This window comes from Aotus nancymaae, unplaced genomic scaffold (genome assembly GCF_030222135.1).
Source record: "Aotus nancymaae isolate 86718 unplaced genomic scaffold, 86718_ANA_hifiasm-v0.15.2.pri h1tg000049l, whole genome shotgun sequence".
NCBI lineage: Eukaryota > Metazoa > Chordata > Mammalia > Primates > Aotidae > Aotus > Aotus nancymaae.
In genome coordinates this window covers 127,897-144,758 of record NW_026988463.1, presented here as the reverse complement: position 1 = coordinate 144,758, position 16,862 = coordinate 127,897, and the positions used below count along the sequence as shown (strand labels likewise).

The window sequence follows — 16,862 nt, the reverse complement described above, 5'->3', positions numbered from 1 at the left end:
ATGTAAATGGTTAAGATCAGGAAAGGGGGCCGGGAAGAAGCAGCTCTTTTCCACTGGGTATGTCATTGACTCGGAGCTTGGACTGCAGTGGGCATGGTGCTGGCCCGTCCTGGGGTGCAGACAGACTGCACTTCATTGTTTCCCTCTTTCTGTTTTAGTAAAATACATGTAATGCTATTGGTCATTTTAAAGTGTACGCATCAGTGGTATCTGGTACATTCACGTTGTGTAACATCACCATTACCTAGATCCAGAACATTTTCACCACCCCAGAAGGAAACCCCATATCCATTAGCAGTTATTCTCTCTCTCTCTTTTTTTTTGGGAGACCGAGTCTCACTGTGTCACCCAGGCTGGAGTGCGGCAGCACATACTTGGCTCATTGCATTCCTCACCTCCCAGACTCAAGCGAGTCTCATGACTCAACCTCCGGAGTAGCTGGGATTACAGGTGTGCACCTCCATGCCTGTCTAATTTTTGTATTTTTAGTAGAGACAGGGTGTCACCATGTTGGCAGCGCTGGTCTTGAAATTTGACCTCAGGTGATCTGCCCAGAGTTCTGGGATTACAGGCATAGCCACTGCACCCAGCCCCTGCTAATTTTTATATTTTTTATAGAGATGAGTTTTCACCTTATTGTCGAGGCTGATCTTGAACTCCTGGGCTCAAACGATCTTCCCTCCTCCACCACCAAAAGTGCTGGGATTCCAGGTGTGAGCCACCACACCCAGCTGGAGCTTAATTTTTAAGGCAGGCTTACCTCGTTGATAAATAAGGAACTGCAAATTAAAACAAAATGATTTGTTAATGGCCCTTGGGGCATAGAGTTCTGGGAGAAGTTCTTCACTTTCTGCTCGATATACTTTTGTAGTGTTTGCATTTTCTTTTTGTTTATTTTAGTAAAAGGTGAAAGATTTCATTTTGAAGAGAAACGAGTATAGTGTTTGCATTTTCATAACATCTTTGTATTTCTTACATAATTACATAATACAAAGACCCACAAAGAAAAATGAATTAAGTAAAAAACAATTGGCTAAGAGTGGTGGCTCACACCTGTAATCCCAGCACTCTGGGAGGCCGGGGCAGGTGGATCACCTGAGGTAAGGAGCTGGAGACCAGCCTGGCCAACATGGAGAAACCCTATCTCTGCTAAAAATAAAAAATTAGTCAGATGTGGTGGCGCATGCCTGTAATCCCAGCTACTCAGGACGCTGAGTCAGGAGAATCACTTGAATCCGGGAGGTGGAGGTTGCGGTGAGCTGAGTTCACGCCATTGCACTCAAGCCTGGGCAACAAGAGTGAAACTCCATCTCAAAAAAAAAAAAAAAACAGGAAAAAAGATAGTCTAGGACTTCAGCAAGCTGTGATATTGACGAGTGGGAGAAATTTTGATAATGTAAAGAGTTTGTATTTTTGGGTGAACAAGTTTTTTTCTTTGTTTTTAGTAGTTATTTTTAAATGTACACTTTTGGCCAGGCACAGTGGCTCACTCCTGTAATCCTACCACTTTTGGAGGCCAAGGCCGGTGGATCACTTGAGCCCAGGAGTTTGAGACCAGCCTGGGCAAAACCCTGTCTCTACGAAAATACAAAATTAGCCAGGTGTGTTGATGTGCACCTGTAGTCCCAGCTACTTGGGAGGCTGAGGTGGGAGGATCACCTGAGCCTGGAAGGTCAAGGTGGCAGTGAGCAGTAATCATACCACTGCACTTCAGCTTGGGCAACAGAGTAAGACCCTGAAAAATAAAGTGCACTTTTTTTTTTTTAACTTTGAAAAATTTTAAACCGTGAACTAGAGAGAGCAGACCAACAAACCTTATGTGCCTGCCCCAGGTTCCTTTACACCCTGGCTCCATATATTTTCTTCCCTCTATCTATTTCAAGGCAAGTCTCAGACCTTATGTCCGTTCATCCCTGTATACTTCAGAAGGGATCTGTATAAAATATGGGCACTTATTTTTGGTCATGATACCCTTTGTACATCTGAAAAAATTTGCTGTAATAAGTTGGTATCAACTAGTACCTGGTTCATTGAAACTTTTCCTGATTGCAAAAGCAAGTTCACAGCTGGTCTGTCTGAGCCAGGATGCAAACCCAGCCCAACTAGTGCATGTGGTGTCTTTACATCTGCCAATCCGGAGGTCTCCCTCCTTTTGTTCCATCACATGTTCCACATTTGGACTCGTCTCATTGCGCACTCAGACTTCCTCCCTGTCCCTGTTTTTCCTGCAAACTAGAAGCTAACTCTGAAGGCTCGGTTCTATTTGAGTACAAGTTTTGGGGATGAGAAAGTCTTGTGGGTGATGCCTTAGACTTCATGCCACTTCATATCGTGTATGGTGAAAATATGGTGTTCTGAAGAGCTCCCATTAGTGCTGCACACCTTAGGTGTTAGCTTTCTCAGCGTGTCCCTCACTCAGTGTCAGGCCCGTACAAACAGGACGTGCTGGGACGTCCGTGATTGCTGGTCGCTAAGTGTCACTGGGGACTGCGCCACCTTGTATGTCAGGAAAGGTCGAGCAAATGGGCCCTGGACATCCAACTCATGGACACTGTTGTGCCTCAGCTGAATGATCACATATCCAGGATTGTTCTCCTCCACCTTGCTTTGCTCATGGAAGTATTTATATACGGATTCTTCTAAATGGATATTTTGTTTTGAGGCAATTGTATATACCCCATATGTCAGGTTCCAGGGACACTGTGAGGGGATGCCCTTGACATGGAGGGGCAGGTCTGCTGCCCAGTGGTGGGCGTGGCATGGGAGCAACAGTCAGTTCTTTCTCTGGCAAGGAATGTTGCCTTGTTTTAAGTCTGCCCAGGTATGAGTTCTGTTTGTAAACATGGGATCTGCTGAAAATATAGAGAATTTCTTTAGCCCCAGGTGAAGAAAGCATTTACTCTCTGGGTCAGGCTTTGCCCCTAAAGTCTGGCTGTGAACACTTTGGGCATAGCCTTACCTCTCAGATAAACAGGAGTGGGAGGTGGCACCAGAAGCTGTAATCGGCAGCACCATTCACCGCTTTCCCTTGTCCCACCTCCACCCGACAGGATGACTCAGCAGTCCTCTTGGCCTCCAGAAGCACTGAGTCATGGTGGACCCACTTATCTGCTCCCTTCAGTGTTTTCACAGACCTCCACAGCTGCATGCCTTCGCCCTTGGCTCAGGCAGATGTGCTTGCCTGGCTGACTGTGATCCCTGATAGGTTCCAGAGGGGCAAGGCCCCCTCTTGTTCCTGAGAGTCTCCTGTACTGTCCTTTGACCCAGTCAACATGGCTGCAGAAGGAGTGCTGAGGCAGAGATGTGGACCTGGAGCCTGCGGGTTTTCTTGTCAACCATTGTCATTTCTGCTGGGAAGAGCTTCTCATCCTTGAGGACCAAAAGTATTCAGTGAACAATTAGCATGGTGCTTCTGTTTTTGTACTGTGCACCCCTACAGTAACGTGGCCTGTTGTGACTGAATTCTTATATATTGTAGACTGGTTCTGCCTGCCCATAGTCAGCAGTACAGTGGTGACCACAGGCACTACCAGGGTCTTTGCTCAGGACAGGCTCTGTTCTGAGTTTGTTACATGTCTCACCAATTTCTTCCGTTCAGTCCTTGGTGAGGGAGGCACCATTGTTATTCTTTCTTAAGAACAACAAGGCCCCCATAGAGCACCAGGCATTTCCAGAGCCATCTCTATGCTACTATTCAGGCAGCCACTCATAAGAATAGAGGATGGGGGCTGGCAGCCAGCATTTCTGTGGATGGGCCCTGGAGGGGACTCAGGAAATGAGCAGCAGTGGCTTCTGCAGAGGAGTCTGGGAAGCCTGCCAAGGAGTAGAGACGGTTTCTTTCATGGTTTGAGTTTTTGCTGTGCACATGTCTTAGCTCCATTTAAAGTGTGTCCAGCTGTGTCCCTGTGTACACATTTGAGTCTGTATATGGTCTCTCTCCCACAGGCCAACGCAGACCCATCAGTGATAAACTGTCTGCACAACCTGTCCCGTCGTATTGCCACCGTGCTGCAGCACGAGGAGCGCCGCTGCCAGTACCTCACCCGGGAGGCCAAGCTGATCCTGGCGCTCCAGGATGAGGTGTCCGCCATGGCTGACGGTGAGTGCAGGAAGGTGTGATGGGCATGGGCATGGGCCTGGGCTGGCTAGTGGCCTCTCTGCAATGCAGACCTCCGTGAAGGGGCTGTCATTCAGTGCCAATGGTGCAGACGCTGGCGGGGCCTCATCCACTCGAACACCAGGAGAGCACTCAGGAGCTTGCAACCGTCAGCTTTTGGTGAGCTGGGCATTGAAAACGAAGTCCTCACAACGGCTTCGCAAGGCAGGGTCCGTGATCATCCCCATTTTGCAGATGTGGAAACTAAGGCTCAGAGAAGGTACATGATCTTCACACTGGGCTGATTGTGTCTGGGGAGCACAGGAAGACTCCCAGGGGGCAGGTTTGTAGATGAATTTTTCCTGGATGGATGTGCTGAAATAGATTTCCTGACCAGAAATGTTCTCTCTTCCCACGTACTGTTGCATGATCACCATTCACATAGGTCAGGCACCTCTGCCTAGTGCTGGTCCTGTTGGAATGCTGAAGGAAGTATTTATTCCTTGGGGCAGGAAAGGGTGTTAGAAATATCCAGCTGAGTTGAGGTGGGCAGTTTCCAGTTCTTTGCTTTTGGCCAGATTGAAGGAGGATCTAATTGGGTTATCAGCTAACCAATTTAAAAAAATTTTTGCAGATAAAACGTTGCATGAGGGCCGGGCACGGTGGCTCAAGCCTGTAATCCCAGCACTTTGGGAGGCGAAGGCGGGTGGATCACGAGGTCAAGAGATTGAGACCATCCTGGTCAACAAGGTGAAACCCCGTCTCTACTAAAAATACAAAAAAATTAGCTGGGCATGGTAGCGCGTGCCTGTAGTCCCAGCTACTCAGGAGGCTGAGGCAGGAGAATTGCTTGAACCCAGGAGGCGGAGGTTGTGGTGAGCCGAGACTGCGCCATTGCACTCCAGCATGGGTAACAAGAGCGAAACTCCATCTTAAAAAAAAAAAAAAAAACATTGCCTGATTTTTGGCCTACTGTAAAGATTTTGAAACATAGAGGGACACCTGTAACAAAGTCTTCCCATCTCCATTTTCTTTGGCAAGCATGTCCATAACAAAAGAGAGAATTAAGAATAAAACTGAAATGAGACCTAGTTGTTCTAGCAACAAGTAAAAGTGTCAGTTGCCATACATAAATGAACAATAAAAAAAGAACAGCCTCTCTGACTCAAGTGCAATAAAAAAATTTTTTTTTTTTTAATTGGAGTCTCGCTTTGTCACCCAGGCTGGAGTGCATGGTGTGATCTCGGCTCACTGCAACCTCTGCCTCCCGAGTTCAAGCAATTCGCCCGCCTCAGCCTCCCGAGTAGCTGGGATTACAGGCGCCCATCACCATGCCCAGCTAATTTTTACATTTCTAGTAGAGACTGGGTTTCACCATGTTGGCCAGGCTGGTCTTGAACTCCTGAATTCAGGTGATCCACCAGCCTTGGCCTCCCAAAGTACTGGGATTATAGACGTGAGCCACCGATCCCTGCTGCATTTTCAGTAAAAATTCACTTGTGGTTAGGCACGGTGGGTCATGCCTGTAATCCCAGCATTTAGGGAGGTGGAGGCAGGTGGATTGCTTCAGCTCAGGAGTTCGAGACCAGTGTGGGCAACATGGTGAAATCCTGTCTCTACAAAAAAAGCCACAAAAATTAGCCAGGCGTGATCATGTGTGCCTGTACAGCTACTCGGGATGTTGAGGTGGGAGAATCACCTGAGCCCTGGGATGCGGAGGTTGCAGTGAGCCGAGATTGCACTGCTGCACTCCAGTATGAGGGACAGAGCGAGACCCTGACTCAGAAAACAAAACCAAACAAAAAACTTATGTTTGACATTTATCTGTCAAAATTTATCATATATTTCTGTTTTGGCCAATTATGTTCTAATTATAATTGTGATAATAATCTAAACGTTTTGTTTTTTTGAGCATTATCTTTTTAGAGTCTGTGACTTTATCACAGGAAGTAAAAGCTATTTGAATTTAAGTCTGTATTTTGTTAGAAATTTATGAAAAAGGATGAATGAAAGACTTTTTGGCTGGATGTGGTAGCTCACACCTGTAATCCCAGCACTTGGGGAGGCTAAGGCAGGAGGATCACTTGAGCCCAGGAGTTTGAGACCAGCCTGGGCCACATAGCGAGTACCCTGTCTCTACAAGAAATTAAAAAATTAGCAGGTCTCGTGGTACACATATGTGGTCCCAGCTAGGTGAGAGTATCGCTTGAGCCTGGGAACTTAAGACTGAAGTGAGCTATGATTGCCCCACTGCATACCAGCTCAGGTGACAGAGCAAGACCTTGTCTTAAAAAAAAAATTTTCAGCCATAAAAGTAAATTGCATTAGCGTACACACTGGAGGGGGAGGAGTAGGACATGGCATGCAAATACCTGATAACAGAGAGAGCGGGTGGGGCCTGCTGGTCAGAGAGAAGCATGCAAGGAGGGAGCAGTGAAATGGCTTCCCCTGCAATGCCTGTGACTACAAGGTTGGGAGGGGCAGTGGTGAAGTTTAAATACGAATAATCCATATAATCATGGTTGAACTAATCAGTCTAAGTCTAATTTTAGTTTGCATGATGCACAGATTTTAGTAAAAAAAAGAAGTGGGGAGTTTCCAGAGGTTTGGTTTAAAGTTACCTAAAATTACCTTTGAGGTAAACTTGTTTTTAAAGGTTTTCCCTATTCTAGCTTATAAAAGTTTCTGGCCGGGTGCGGTGGCTCACACCTGTAATCCCAGCACTTTGGGAGGATGAGGCAGGTGAATCACCTGAGGTTAGGAGTTCAAGAACAGCCTAGACAACATAGTGAAACCCTGTCTCTACTAAAAATGCAAAATTAGCCAGGTGTGGTGGCCCTCTCCTGTAATCCCAGCTACTTGGGAGGCTGGGGCAGGAGAATTGCTTGAACCTGGGAGGCGAAGGTTTCAGTGACCTGAGATCATGCCATTGCACTCCAGCCTGGGCAGAAAAGAGCGAAACTCCTTCTCAAAAAGAAAAGTTTCCTTACTTTGAGAGCTGCAAATCTTATGTTGTGATTCTTGTAGGAAATGAAGGTCCTCAGTCCCCATTCCATCACATCCTGCCCAAGTGCAAGCTGGCCAGGGACCTCAAGGAAGCTTACGACAGGTAAGACAGGTGGGTGTGTGCAGGGTCTAGTGGGTGTTCTTTTGTGTGTGGAGATGATAGATCACAGGAAAGAAAGACACAAGGCACAGAGAGAAGAATTCAGCTGGGCCTGGGGGGTCACTACTACCAAGGCGCGGAGTCCAGTATTGGCCCTGAACGCCTGGACGTGCTATTGATTATTTACAAGGCAGGGGGCAGGGTAAGGAGAGTGAATTATCTGACGTGATTGATAGGGTCAAGCAAATCACATGCTTACAGTACAGGGGCCCCTCCCTTTCAGGTAGCCGCTGCAAGGAGGGGAGGCACATACGCCAGCATCTTTCCATGCACTTACCAGAAAGATCAAAGGCTTTTAGGGTTCCTCTATTCTTTCTTCTCACAACTTCTAAGAACTTAAAAAGAGCACCGGGTGAGAAAGTGGAACACGAAGGTGGACAAGGATGGTGACCATCGGAGCACAGCATCACAGAGATGCATTTAAGCCCCTAGATGTCTGCAGGCTGGCCTGGCTAATGTCAGGCTTTCCTCAAGAGTCAGGCAGAGCAGAGTGTTCCCTGAACTCCCCCAGTGAAAGGGAAACTCCCTTCACGGCCTGCTAAGTATCTGGCGCCTTCCCGAGCACCGGCGTTACCAGAAGGCCTGCCTGCTAAGTAACAGGCACCTTCCCAGGCGCTGGCGCTGCCGCAAGGCTCTCACTCTCGCCTCCTGATCACTTCTCACGATATCCCTTCAGTTCTTAATTATATTTCACCCGATTGTTTATACTATAAGACTAAAATGATTCTACGCTATAATACTAAAGCAAAGATTAATAAAGAATCATGATTTAATAAGATTGATTATATAATTGATGATGTCATTATTCCTAATATATTTGTATCATTGCTAAAACTAAGTAAGCAGTTATTTATTATACTGGGACAGCTTGTGCCGCTTGCCTTGGCAGCTGGGCAGCTTTCTTTACACAAGTGTGCTTATTAACCTTCTCATGGGCCAGCCTGTCTGGGCCTGAGGAGCAGCATCAACAGGTAGGGCTCCCTGGAACTGACCACTGTTCTCCTGTGGTGTGAGCTTCAGGGTTTCCTGAGGTTGGGGCAGGAGAGGACTGGGAAGGGATGGTCATGTGGCTGCTCTTGAAAGCAGTGACCTTGGTGGCTGTTTTTTATTTCTTTTTTCTTTTTCTTTTTCTTTTTTTTGAGACGGAGTTTTACTCTTGCTAACTATGCTGGAGTGCAATGGCACAATCTCGGCTCACTGCAACCTCCGCCTCCCAGGTTAAAGCGATTTTCCTGTCTCAGTCTCCTGTGTAGCTGGGATTACAGGCATGCACCAGCATGCCCGGCTAATTTTATATTTTTTGTAGAGGTGGGGTTTCTCTCATGATGGTCAAGCTGGTCTCCAACTTCCACACTCAGGTGATCTGCCCGCCCCGGCCTCCCGAAGTGCTGGGATTATAGGCATGAGCCACCGTGCCCAGCTGGTGGCCATTTTTAAAATGCCAGCCTCTGCTGAGTAGCATGCACTCTGCTAGAACCACCATCCCCAGGCTCTTCTTAAAACAGAAAATGAGCCTGAAATTATATATGAGAGACTGAAAGTGGTTATTTATTTATTTATTTATTTTTATTTTATTTATTTTTTTTGAGACGGAGTTTCGCTCTTGTTACCCAGGCTGGAGTGCAATGGCGCGATCTCGGCTCACCGCAACCTCCGCCTCCTGGGTTCAGACAATTCTCCTGCCTCAGCCTCCTGAGTAGCTGGGATTACAGGCACACACCACCATGCCCAGCTAATTTTTTGTATTAGTAGAGACGGGGTTTCACCATGTTGACCGGCATGGTCTCGATCTCTTGACCTCGTGATCCACCCGCCTCTGCCTCCCAAAGTGCTGGGATTATAGGCGTGAGCCACCGCGCCCGGCCGATTTATTTATTTTTTTTTGAGATGGAGTCTTGTTCCGTCACCCAGGCTGGAGTGCAGTGGCACAATCTTGGCTCAGTGCAACCTCTGCCTCCTGGGTTCAAGCCATTCTTCTGCCTCAGCCTCCTGAGTAGTTGGGATTATAGATGCACACCACCACACTGAGCTAAGTTTTTGTATTTTTAGTAGAGACGGGGTTTCTTCATATTGGTCAGGCTGGTCTCGAACTCCTGACCTCATTATCTGCCTGCCTCGGGCTCCCAAAGTGCTAGGATTACAGGTTGAGCCACCGAATGGATGTCACTGACCCCACTTCACTCATGAGGAAATTGAGGCTCAGTGGGTAGAGCTGGGGCCAGTTTTCTCCTCCTCACTCTGAAGGAGTTGGAGTTTGTGACACTGAATGTTTGAGGGCAGCAAGCCTTGAGGATACCTCATTGTTCTGTTTATATTGGCTGAGCATCACCTCTATTAAATGTGGACAAGCAGGCTGGGCGTGGTAGCTCACGCCTGTAATCACAGCACTTTGGGAGGCCAAGGCGGGCGGATTGCTTAAGGTCAGAAGTTCAAGATCAGCCTAGGCAACAATGTTAGACCCCCATTTCTACAAAAAAATTTTTAAAATATCTGAGTGGTGGCACAGGCTTGTAGTCCCACCTACTCAGGAGGCTGAGGTGGGAGGATCCCTTGAGCCTAGGAAATCAAGATTACCGTGAGCCATGGTTGTACACTGTACTCTGGCCTGGGCAACATGGCAAGAGCCCATATCAAAAAAAAAAAAAGACTTTTTAATTCTTTCTTTGGCTGCCCAGTTAGCCTCAACTGCCCCCATCATTGAATTGGTTTCAGCCCTCCAGTGCTAACCATTTACCTGTGTTATTTTGTACGTGCGCCTCTGTATCTATCAGATAAATTCCTAAGAGCATTACGGGCCGGGCGCGGTGGCTCACGCCTGTAATCCCAGCACTCTGGGAGGCCGAGGCGGGCGGATCACCTGAGGTTGGGAGTTCAAGACCAGCCTGACCAACATGGTGAAACCCTGTCTTTAAAAAAAAAAAAAAAGCATTACAAATGGAGAAAATGGCATTTGTAATGTTGTGTTTCCTTCTCAGGGGTTTGTACCTCTGTCTGTACTCCCGCTAGCAGCACACGAGATGCCTCTTACCCCCAGCTTTGCCAACACTGAGTCTCATGAAATTTTGGATTTTAACCAGAATAATAGGTGGGGAATAGTGTCTCTTTGTAGCTTTACTGTATTGCATTGATGCATCTCTTCACGTTTGAACCGCCTGTCTTTTCTGTGAGCTCTCTGCTCAGATCCCTTGTTCATTCTTCTTTTGGGAAATATAAGTCCTTAAATACAGGAGAGTGATTTGTCTTTTGTGACATAAGTTGTAACTAGTATTTGTTTTTTTCTTGGTGACCCTGGGATCTGAGCCTCCCAGGTATGAGAGGACTGCAGCCCTTGCCAGGTGATTGCTTTGTTTTCTGGCCCCTTCTGTGTTGGAGAATGGGACCTTTGTGGTCATGTAGTCTGACCCTGTCTTTTATTCCTTGTTATCACACTAATGTTTTCTCTGTGTTGAGAGAATTACTACCGCTTGGTCTTGAATTGCCTGGTATCCAATCTCTTCCTTGGAAATTGTTCTCTTATTCTGAGTGTGTGCCTCAACAGGATTAGATTACAAGCAAAAATCAGGCTAACTTGGAATTAAAAACCAAAGTGGTCTGGTGGTGTGTGCCTGTAATCCCAGCAAACAGGAGAGGCCAAGGTTGGGTGATCACTTGAGTCCACGAGTTTGAGCTTCTAGTGCTCTGTGTCGGTCCCAGCAACATAGTGAGACCCTGTCTCTTAGGAATTTTTTAAATTAAAAAACAAGGCATTGACTTTATATTTCTTTTTCTTTCTTTCTTTCTTTTTTTTTTTTAATAAAAAGACGGGGTTTTGCCCTGTTGCCGAGGCTGGTCTTGAACTCCCGAGCTCAGGAAATCCACCCACCTTGGCCTCCCGAAGTGCTAGGATTACAGGTGTGAGCCACTGCCCCCGGCCAACTCTATATTTCTAAAGGAAGAATGGACTATGATTTCTTAGGTTTGAATTGTGCTGGGAAGTTGAAAGGAGACAAGACCTTGGAGTGCCTGTTGTATGATCTTCGGGCCTCAAGAGGATCTCAGAACTTGAGGCAACCCAGTGCCACCTAGTGGATATTAGTTTAAAGGAGGACAGGAATTTGAGTTTTGGTGAAAAAGGCTCCTAAGCGGTGGTTCAGCACTTAGCATTCTTCCCCTGACCTACGCATTCTGTTTGTTAGTGCCCAGGATCATATTTCCTCCTGGCAAACTCCTACCCTAACAGTCTTGGGTCCTGGAGCTTGCCCCAGGGATGCTGGGAGCTGTGCTTCTCTGACAGGAGTCCAGGCATTAGTATCCTCCCTGTACTCCATCCCTGTCTGTCACTGGCATGGCTCTGCAGCCACCCAGCAGCCCCTCTGGCCTGTGGCCTCTCCTCTGTCCTCATCCCACCAGGTCTGTGGTTGGCCTTGAGGGCCTGGTCTGCTGCTGCTCACTCTTCTCCACTAAGAAGAGGAGACTGAGTTTCCATTACTGATGAGCTGACATAGGACACAGAGCCCCCTTTCTCCTGATGGTGACTTCCTGTCACATCTGGGAAAATCTCAGAACAGAACTGAAAGATCAGAAGCTGTGAGACTTAATGAGGTTGGAGGTTGGGGTGGGATTTCTCAAGAGAATTATTCCTGGTTGCTTTTTTTTTTTTTTTTAAGTTAATTTGAGGCAGAGTCTCACTCTGTTGCCAGGCTGGAGTGCAGTGTCACAATCTTGGCTCAGTGAAACATCTGCCTCCCAGGCTCTGGTGATCCTCTTATCTCGGCCTTCCGAGCAGCTAGGACTATACGTGCGTACCACCACATCTGATTGGTTTTTGTATTTTTTTTTAGAAATGGAGTTTCGCCATGTTGCCCTGGCTCATCTTGAACTCCTGAAGTCAAGCAACCTACCCACCTTAGGCTCCCCAAGTGCTGGGGTTATAGGCGTGAACCACTGTGCCCGGGCCCCAATTGCTATTTTAATTAATGCTGGGGTTGCGGTGTGGCTGAATAGCCTGGTCGTCCTGTCCTCTGGGACCTCATGGCTATGAATATAGGCTGGAAATGTGAATCCCTCAGGAGGCCACCCCAACACTTGTGCCACACCTAGCACTTGTGTCTCCCTGTGGAGCCCAGTGGCCTCATTGACAGCATGTCACTCATTCATAGGACCATGGGGTTGTGTCCCGCAGGAGGGCAGGGATGTCTCTTCACTTTCTGCAACACAGCCCCTACACCCAGCCTGTGGAGGAGCACAGCCCATCGGCTAGGGGTTGATGGGATGTGTGGGTGGAAATAACAGAGGTGTAGATTCATGGAGTGTGAAGAAGTGATTTGTTGAATGGTTCTCTGAGTTAACAGGACCTGTGGTGGAGAGCGCTGTCTGGGGCCTGGCCGGATAGGCGGTACTTGGTGTGGAGCCTTGCACTGCAAACTGCTGAGAGCAGGGTTGGGCCCATGGACCCTCTGTTACTATCCTGAGACTTGTAGTCCCTGTTTCCATAAAAACACACCTGTATATAGGGCCGGGCGCGGTGGCTCAAGCCTGTAATCCCAGCACTTTGGGAGGCCGAGGCGGGTGGATCACGAGGTCAAGAGATCGAGACCATCCTGGTCAACACTGTGAAACCCCGTCTCTACTAATACAAAAAAATTAGCTGGGCACGGTGACGCGTGCCTGTAATCCCAGCTACTCAGGAGGCTGAGGCAGGAGAATTGCCTGAACCCAGGAGGCGGAGGTTGCGGTGAGCCGAGATCGCGCCATTGCACTCCAGCCTGGGTAACAAGAGCGAGACTCCGTCTCAAAAAAAAAAAAAAAAAAAAAAAAAACACACCTGTATATAAACTTTCATTTGAAATTTCAAGGTAGGCCTTTTAGAACCCACATGGATCTTTTGGGTTATGCAGCATCCCACTACTTACAGCAGGAAGCCAGGCCTATCTGTGGGACCAGAGGGTGCAGAGGTGTGTGGGACAGCTTCACAGATCCTGTCCAGTTCTAAGGTTAGGAATGGATGCTTTCTCAGATGCTAAAATCTGAGGGGACTAGAATAAGCTTGTGCACATTTCCGTGTTGGAGATGAACAGCGAGAGCGTGTTTGAAGGCCAGCCATTCCCCTGTGCACAGTCATCGTCAGGATGCAGGGCTTGGGCAGGGGCACCTATCTCCTGTCACAGACTGGGCTGGGCCTTCTTGGCTGGCCCAGAATCGTGTGGGGGGCTGGATAAGCCTTGAGTGTTTTCCTCTATAGTGTTTTCAGGCCAAACCATTGAACACCTTGCAAATAGAAGTACAAGCTCAGCAGGAAACCTTTCAGGGCCCAAACCCTACTTTTGCTGACGGCTCTTGTCTTAAAGTTGCAGGCTTAAAATCAGGGACAAACTTTCTCTTCCCTCCTCTTAACAGACTTCAGTGCAGCTCCTAGGTTACCCTCTTGTCACGGGGGATTTATAGGCTAGAGGTTGCGCTGGCACATTTTCAGTGCAGCCATCCCTCTGACGTGTTCAGGGAATTTGCCCAGGTCTGCCCATGGCCCTTGGGGCGCTCCTGGTGGCAGCACTTGTCTCCGCTCCAGGGAGCTGGGTTAGTTCATAAAGAACACTGGCCTCAGTGCAGTGCTGTGAGGGAGAAAACAGCAGGTGGGTGAGCAGATGCTTGGGAAAATGGAGCAGAGTTCACATGGAAATTAGAGGAACCAACGTAGCGCATCTCTGTCAGAGGAGAGGGCCCCATGCCAGTGTACAAGCCAGACGGCATGACCGCGGCTCCGAGGACAGAAGACATGGTGAGGGCAGCAGATGCGACCAAGCTGGGAAGGCACTATAAGAACCTTGATGTGATTTCCCACCACCGTGTTTTTCTCCCGCCCCATTCATTCCTTCTCACCCTAATAAAATAAAATAAAAAAAAAGAACCTTAATGTGTTCTCCCTCATGCGCTCATTTCTCTCACACCCATAGCTGGCACATTCCTGGCTTTCCATGAGGTTTGTTCCAAGGCCCTGTTCCTTTTCCTAAAACTCTCTCCAGTTTCTAATGCTCCATACAATTTGCTTACAATTACGTGTCTTTCTTTTTTTAATTTTAATTTCAATTTTTTTTGAGACAGGGTCTTGCTTTATCACTCAGGCTGGAGTGCAATGACATGATCTCGGATCACTGCAACCTCCGCCTTCCGGGTTCAAGCGATTCTCCTGACTCAGCCTCCCAAGTTGCTGGGATTATAGGCATGTGCCACTATGTCTGGGAAGTTTTTGTAGTTTTAGTAGAGATGAGGTTTCACCGTGTTGGCCAGGCTGGTCCTGAACTCCTGACCTCAAGTGATCCGCCCACCTTGGATCCCAGAGTGTTGGGATTACAGGCATGAGCCACCTCTTCTGGCCAATCATGTATCTTTCTTGATGCCGCTGAGTGAAGCCCACAACGTGCAGAGCAGTCAAGTTGTTTTCCTTTCTGCTGCACTCCAAGTCCCGAAACTGGTGCTGAGAGTCACAGCACGCCAGGTGGTTGTCACTGAGCATAAGGCCTCACTGTGCTCCTAGGCGAAGCAAAGACAGCTAGATTTGGAACGACCGGAGCCTCAGTATTCTGATTCTGTGATGTCCCAACAGCCAGTTGAGCTGCATCCTAAATAGCACAGAAACAGAAAGGCCTTGGATGGATGCGGTGGCTCACGCCCGTAATCCCAGCACTTTGAAAAGCCGAGGTGGGAGGATCACTTGAGCCCAGGAGTTTGAGACCAGCCTGGGCAATATAGGGAGACCCCATTTCTACCAAAAAACACAAAAAATGACCCGAGCATTGTGGTGCATATCTGTAGTCCCAGCTACTCAGGAGGCTTTCTTGAGCCTGAGAGATTGAGGCTACAGTGAGCCTAGGTGGTGCCACTGCACTCCAGCCTGGATAACAGTGAGAACCTGTCTCAGAAAAAAGAAAAAAAAAGGGCTTTTATTTCCAGCGGCCTCCCTTTCTGACCCAGATGGTGACAGCACAGTGTGTGGGGCCACCTCTTGCTTGCCCTTTCTTCCCTGTCGCATATGGGTACCAAGATCCTAACTGTTGCTCACTCAAGTAGAGTAACTAACCTGGGTACCCTGGGCAAACCTCTCCGGATGTGATCTTTAATTCCTTAGAGGCTGGGGCAGTTCTCAGGTTTGATGTGAGTTTTTCACCCTGCAAAGACCCTGACCAAAGAGGCAAGGTTCTGGGAACCTCTGTCTGCTCAGACATACTTGGTCAGCACTCAGTTCTGGAGGAAGCTGAGTGGGGTGCCCTCCTGTGGGACCTTAGGGCCGTGGGGCTGCCTCTCGTCACGGTATTCTCTCAGCACTCCATGTTGATATGTTCTGAGAGATGTCTGAGGGTCCCTTTGTACCTTCTGGCCTGGGGCAGGCAGAAGTCTGGCCAAGCCTCCTAGACTTAGCCGGATGGGGGCGTGTTGGCCTCTCCTGCCAACTGGGAGCTGAGAATAGCGAAATAGGGTCAGGGGGTGATGGGAAAAGCACAACTTGGCTGCTCTCCTGGGCGACGGGGCAGTGAACAGAGGAAATGGGATGGAGGAGGTGCTGTAGAAATGGGCGCTTTGGGCCGGGCGCGGTGGCTCAAGCCTGTAATCCCAGCACTTTGGGAGGCCGAGGCAGGTGGATCACGAGGTCAAGAGATCGAGACCATCCTGGTCAACATGGTGAAACCCCGTCTCTACTAATACAAAAAATTAGCTGGGCACGGTGGCGTGTGCCTGTAATCCCAGCTACTCAGGAGGCTGAGGCAGGAGAATTGCCTGAACCCAGGAGGCGGAGGTTGCGGTGAGCCGAGATCGCGCCATTGCACTCCAGCCTGGGTATCAAGAGCGAAACTCCGTCTCAAAAAAAAAAAAAAAAAAAAAAAAAAAAGAAATGGGCGCTTTGGAGAAGAACTTGGTGCGTTTTGCTCCTGTTTTAGAACTGGTGTCATCATGAGACTTTACAGGCTGCGTTCCCTGTGCAGGACACAAGGAAGGTGCTGGCCACTCCAAGTGGCCAGGCCTTAACAGAGTGGGTGGAGATCCCACCACTGGTGCCTGGAGCCCCGGGGATGCAGTGAAGCCCAGCCACAGACAGCTTTGCTTGAGCGGTTGCGTCTCCTCTGTGTCACAGAATAAGTGCAGCTGGCTCTCAGCAAGGGGGCTTTGTGGTGAGCGGAGGAGCTGGGTGGGGGCGCTGGCTTGTCCATCACGGAGTTTCAGAAGCTCCTGCTGAAAACTCCTTCCTCGTTTTGTGTGGTTCCCCCAGGGGATGACATGGGGACTGCATCCGCACTGTGTAGCCTGTTCTTGTGGCAGGGCTTCCTAGGACAGATAGTGCGCACAGGGAGGGCAGTGTGTCCCTTGGCTTCGTTCAGGAAATGCAGCTCCGCCCCATGTGCCTGACACATTTTACAACGTGTAGAGAGCGGAGAATGAAACCCACAAGCCTCCCTCCTCAAGAGTGAGTGCTGGCTGGGGAGACAGCATTAGGCAGCAGGTAAGGAGTTGGAGTGCCAGTGGGGCTGGGGTCAGGGATGCTTCACTGAGAATGTGATATTTGAGTGGAGACTGATGGAGTAAAGGAGCCTTGGGGTGTCTGCAGAGAGTTCATGGCCAAGGGCAAATGCC

At 48.6% G+C, this 16,862-nt stretch overlaps 1 protein-coding gene across 8 annotated transcripts in view; it reads left to right on the top strand.

The window, feature by feature from the left end:
* Positions 1-16,862, top strand: part of NPRL3 (NPR3 like, GATOR1 complex subunit) — a 53,130-nt gene that overhangs the window by 20,772 nt on the left and 15,496 nt on the right. For 7 of the 8 annotated variants that reach the window (XM_021675184.2, XM_021675180.2, XM_021675185.2 and 4 more), the window contains 2 exons: positions 3,946-4,099; positions 7,124-7,205. In XM_021675184.2, the coding sequence (XP_021530859.1) occupies positions 3,946-4,099; positions 7,124-7,205 (236 nt within the window). Of the gene's footprint in view, positions 1-15; positions 3,407-3,945; positions 4,100-7,123; positions 7,206-16,862 lie in introns of those variants that run through there. The other variant, XM_012468731.3, reaches the window with a different exon arrangement.